General features: G+C 37.3%; 1 protein-coding gene across 1 annotated transcript in view; it reads left to right on the forward strand.

Moving 5' to 3' along the window:
- Positions 1-5325, forward strand: part of PLEKHG1 (pleckstrin homology and RhoGEF domain containing G1) — a 127757-nt gene that overhangs the window by 114618 nt on the left and 7814 nt on the right. Inside the window, exons 13-18 of the mRNA XM_008637876.2 lie at positions 1-82; positions 1846-1879; positions 2336-2431; positions 3658-3696; positions 4138-4160; positions 5025-5243. The exon at positions 1-82 is cut by the window's left edge and continues 3 nt beyond it. Coding sequence (XP_008636098.2) covers positions 1-82; positions 1846-1879; positions 2336-2431; positions 3658-3696; positions 4138-4160; positions 5025-5243 — 493 coding nt within the window. The remainder of the gene's footprint in view (positions 83-1845; positions 1880-2335; positions 2432-3657; positions 3697-4137; positions 4161-5024; positions 5244-5325) is intronic.

The following is a 5325-nucleotide window of genomic DNA, read 5'->3' on the forward strand; positions in this document are numbered from 1 at the left end:
GTCACAGCAAGACAAGCGCCTTTGGATTCTTCACTTGAAGAGGTTAATTCTAGAAAATCATCCTGCTAAAATTCCTGCCAAGGTAAAAAAACCCAAAAAAACCAACCAACCAACCAAAAAACCCAAACAAAATCACAAGACACTTCCTTGTATGCCTACTAACTTAAAACAATCTTGTTAGCTGCAAGATGCATGCAATATACAGAGAGTTTAGACTCTCTCCAGGATGTTAATTAACATGTTGTTTCCTTATATCTTTAAAAGTTCCTCCCAATTAATGGGAAAGTTCCACTATAATTATCTGCAGGGCTTGGTATGGGAGTAGAAGAATTTAACTGGGCTAGCAGCATTTGCCTGCCAAGACATAAGTAACAGAGGTGCAATGTCAGGAATCTTGACTCCAGGAGCACATCTTAGCTTGATGCTGCCTGTCTGCAGAGCACTGAGATGCACTAATTGCAGTACTGTAGATGTTTTTAATTTTAATCTGTCTTGGTTAAGTATCATAGCAGTGAAGCCATTGGCAGCACACGCTTCACTGCAAGTACACATGCCCATCCTGAACCCAGCATCCTTAGCTGGGACATCTGACTCTTTTTGGTGAGATAGCTAGCAAGCTTTATGCCAGAAAAAACGAGGCTCTGATATCATATTCATAGCTATAATATCTCAGAATAAGGAAATTTTCTCCTCTTATTTATGAAATCCAGTCTTAGATCTTCAGGTGATGCCTCCCAGTGTAACATACAGCACCCCTCAAAGGGCGTTAGCCCTGGTCAGCTCTTGCCAAGACAAAGCAGCCATTGACTCGTGTGGAAACAGGATTTTTTTTTCACATTGAGTTTACTCTTGGTTTTTCAGATTGTTTTTTCACTCAGTTTTATGCTATAATAGCTAAAAAATGTTACCTGTGACTGACATGCACCATGCTGTACTAACACGCATTTTCAACGGTGTGACAAAAAGAGACTTATGGGAGAAAAAAGCTCTAGCAGGTCCTATTGCTAATTCTCCTCTTATCTTTTGTTGACAAAGTCTATTAAAGGCATAATGTTTATGCTGGTATCCATACTTACACTGTAAATACTCAATGCAGCTTATTAGGTTGTTAAAAAGAATTACAGCATGATCCCAGCCTTTGTATCAATTTTTTTAAATTTCTTATTAGATTTTTATTTTATCTGTGCAAAGAATGTGAAACCAAAAATATAGTCTGCTCAGAGAAGCAATTTCACTTGAGAAAGGAAAAGTCTAATGAAATAAATCTCTGAGGTTATCGGCGCATTTTTAAGTTTTTTTTTTCTGTCAAACCAGTAATTGCTTGTTGTGAGGCTTCTGTCTGCCCAGCTTTTGGAGAATTTAATAATAGTCCACATGTGACGCCTGGTGGAAAATTACCGAACTGCACCTGTAGAAGGGCAAGCACCTTAGATGGGATATTTCAGTTTAGATTATTTTCTTGTTTAGTAGCTGATATGCCTCCTAAAGCTTCCAGATTTTTTTTTTCTATTTAAAAAAGGGACAAATTTTAAGCAATCAGGGGATGCTCTCCGTCCTGCATCAATCTTTCTTAAACCAAATTTTGCCCTTTTTTTTAATAGCTGTTCCACAAGGAAAATCTTGAAGGAAGAAAGGTTTATAGCATTTTATACACCAACAACTTTAGAGTTAAAAATATAATATGGGAGTTAAACTATTTGGTAATGCTGCTAACCATATTTATTAGTTCCCAAATTAAAGTTGTTGTTATTTGCATATAAGCTCACTACTATCTGTAATATGCAATAAAGCTTGCCCTCCTACTAACAGTTTTAACTTCTTCATTTGTTATTTTTTCTCTTCCAGGCCAAGCAGGCAATTCTCGAAATGGATGCCATACGTAAGTTCACTTTTTTTCACTTCTGTTTTAAAAATTAATAAAAACCATCTTCAAAATTTTGGCTTTAGCTGTTGGTTTCATCTGAGATGGAAGAAGGCCAGGCTTATGTTCCTTGAATTACGACCCTGCTGGAAAAGGCAAAATTCTGTGCAGATCCTTTAGAGTTTGTTGGGAAGGCTCTGACTGAGAAACTGGCAATCAAACGTGATGGTAGTGGATAAATGTTGCTGGGTTAGTCCTCTGGAGCCGGGCACAACTATGTGGGCAAAGAATTTCCATGGCTGCCTGGGTAACAGCTACCCTACAGTGGCATATCTTGCTTGCGTAGCTTCAGGCAAGGTGCAACTGTATTAGTCACAAAGGGACCATGGCACTGCCTCCAAAGGGAGCTGCCAAGGTGTGTGAAGTGCCATCCTTGTCACTCTCTTATTCTCTGTGCCTCTGCTTGTTCCACAGATCACCCAGGCTTCCACTATAGCCCTGAGGGAGAAATGAAATCGTCTTACCAGCCTAAGGAAGGCACTGCTCCTCACAGAGTGAGAAGGAAATCAGGTGAATAAACTCATTTACCCCCTAGATGACAAAAGGAAAAACAAGCAGGGTTGTTTTGGGGGTGGGTTAGGCTGAGCACATAGAATTGGTTTTTAATCTGCACTCCAGGCAGATTTAGCATGGTATCTCTCAGATGTGGATGAAGTATCTTATTAATCATTTGGGGTTTTTGTGATTTATTTTTTTATCTAGTGTTTGCATTTAATTTAAGGAGTATACATTTGTAATGGTGGATGCATAAAGAACAGTTGGTACTCTAACAGATTAAGGAATGCATATGCAGGAAAGCCAGTCACATTACTTAAATCTGACATCCCCCCACTGCAGTTGTTATTGTCTCAGAAGTGGTTCCATCCTGATTATGATAGGCTTATTATTTCAAAACATGATTACTATCTTTACTTAGTGTAATGTTTGCCTGATGGGTAATAGAGAATTTAGAGGTGGTTATGCTGACTTTGGGCTTTTTTTTCCCCCTCCTAGCTCAAAGATACATCCATAATTACTCTCAAAAACACTACCACTGTCTTTGTAGTTGGGTGACTTTGTGTTGCAGTCACTGTGGTCCCCTCTGTGTCTCCTTAAAGACCTTTCCAGTTTGAAGTGTGCAACATTGTCTATTGGGAATGACTTAAACAAAGCTCATGAGAATACTGATGTAATGATTTAACATACAGCAGCATTTGTGTCTGAAAAAGAGTCAAGTTCTAATAGGTTGAGGTGTGTTCCTTTGTTTCTGAGGTGTTTTCACACCTTTGTTGCATTTGTGCTGCTCTTCCTGTGAAAGGAACAACACAAAATACTGATCAAAGGACCTCCTGTGTAATTTTCAGCTACTTACACTTTTTAAGCCCTTTTAAAATGTTGGTACCTTATGCGTATTTCTAGCAGCAAACCTCTAACACCCTAGAGCAATAACAGAGGTGACCAGATCTTTTGAAAGCAGGAATCCTAGCATGGGATAAAAACTTGCGTGCCTTGATGTATGGAGGGCAGCTGCTATTGCATTAAGAAACAAATCTGTTCTTTGGTAACAGCTATAGATTTGACACTTCAACAAATACTTCTTCTTTGTGAGGAAATTTTGTGATAAAGAAATTAAAATCTGACTTCACTGCATGGGCTCAGAAGCTTAAATTTTTATATACGTTATAAAAAGTTGTCCAGGATGCCCACAGCTTTCTTTGGAATGTCACAGTGGGTAAACATGTTGTTGTCTTTTTCAGAACCCTCATCTAGAGTCCATAAAGTTTTGAAGTCAAATGGTAAGCTACTTTCTGTACTGTTTACTGACCTGGTGCTTCGGTACTTGTAGAACAAGTAAAGACAGATTCTTTTTTCTTGTAACTGTCCCTAAATGCATTAGGGGGAGGAAGAAGAATTTTGAAAAAAACAAACCCAAAATGTTTGTGTTTAAATCTAATATCTGCTTTTCCACACTTTGGGTTTGGTCCTAGGAACTGGTCAGACCAAGTCTTGGCCATTGTGAACAGTTCCTCATACCACAGCAGTGCTGCAAAATCAGGGCCTCAAGTGGAACTCTGGTAAAGCTCATACTGTCTGTTTTTTATCAGAGATCCTATAGTTTGTTTGCTCAATTGCTGCTGCATTCAATCCCCTTTGGGGAATTCATAATTGGGGTTTTAGTGTAGCATTGAAATGGGCATAGTTTGATTATTCACTGATGTGTGTATTTCTGTTTTCAGATGTAAGTCCAGATATGCAGAAGGTAAGCCATTTCTTATATTTCTTGTTTTAGCACATTCATATGACTTAGAGCACAGTATTTACTGGAGAATTTGCATCTTCTTGGTTATGTTGACCTTAAGAATGAAAACAAACCCATAAATGTTATTTAGCATCTCAAATAAGATTACTGGAATGAAAGCAGTAGGAATACAGCTTACTATTTTGGGAATATTTAATTTAAAAAATTACTGATCCATATATTGTTGTGGTTTATAATACAGTCCAATCAATTACTAGCTCTATAGGATACTTTAAAATACCACTAGAATCAAGGAGAGCTGTATATAAAAATAGTGTTTATTCTTTGGATCATATTATCTTTGCATTTATTAAATAAGACTGGAAAGTTTCAACTTACTCTGAGATATATATAGATATATATAGATATATATAGATATATTACCAAACAGAGCAGCAGAGCAGATGCACCTTAAGCAGATTGAAATGAGCATTTCTAATTTTTACATTTTCTGTAAGAACATGTATTGAAATTCCCAATGTAGTTTGAAAGTCTCATGTTGAATTTCAGGTCTTAAGGTTTTATTTAGGAGGGAATTTAAAAAGTGTGTGTGTTATAAACAAAGTACTTTGTGTATTCACCGTGATGCCATAACACTGAAACTCAGGATTCGATGGGAGTGGGGTTTTTTTGCATATATTTTTTCAGTTCTAAATATTATGCGGAAAAGTACTGATTGTTGTACTTCTTTATAAATCTCATTTCAGTGCAGCTAACTGACTGTAGGTTAAACATTGCCTGTGAGTCTGATGTAAAACAGGATCTTACTAAAATATAGAATCTCTATAAACTTCTAATCAAAGTTTCACAATTTTCTTTTTGAAGCGGATGGGCATTGAAGGAGCCCTATTATCTCAAGCCACCAAACTAGGATCAAGTGAAGCCTTGCTGAATTCTAGGAAAAAGGTTTCACTGGAATCCAATGGGCTGGAAAGCCAGTTTCAAGAGTCTATTGAACCGGCCTACAGTAGTGATCAGGATGAAAATCTTCAGTCTTCTGCTACAGAACAGATTGATGCTGATGACGAAGAAGAGTCTGAACAGGTAGGAAAAGGAAGGGAAAAAATAAAGTAATTTTTTCCTGGGAAGAATGGAAGAAGGATTAAAATTAAATGTAAAAAAGCCA

Source organism: Corvus brachyrhynchos, unplaced genomic scaffold (genome assembly GCF_000691975.1).
Source record: "Corvus brachyrhynchos isolate BGI_N302 unplaced genomic scaffold, ASM69197v1 scaffold14, whole genome shotgun sequence".
NCBI classification, from domain to species: domain Eukaryota; kingdom Metazoa; phylum Chordata; class Aves; order Passeriformes; family Corvidae; genus Corvus; species Corvus brachyrhynchos.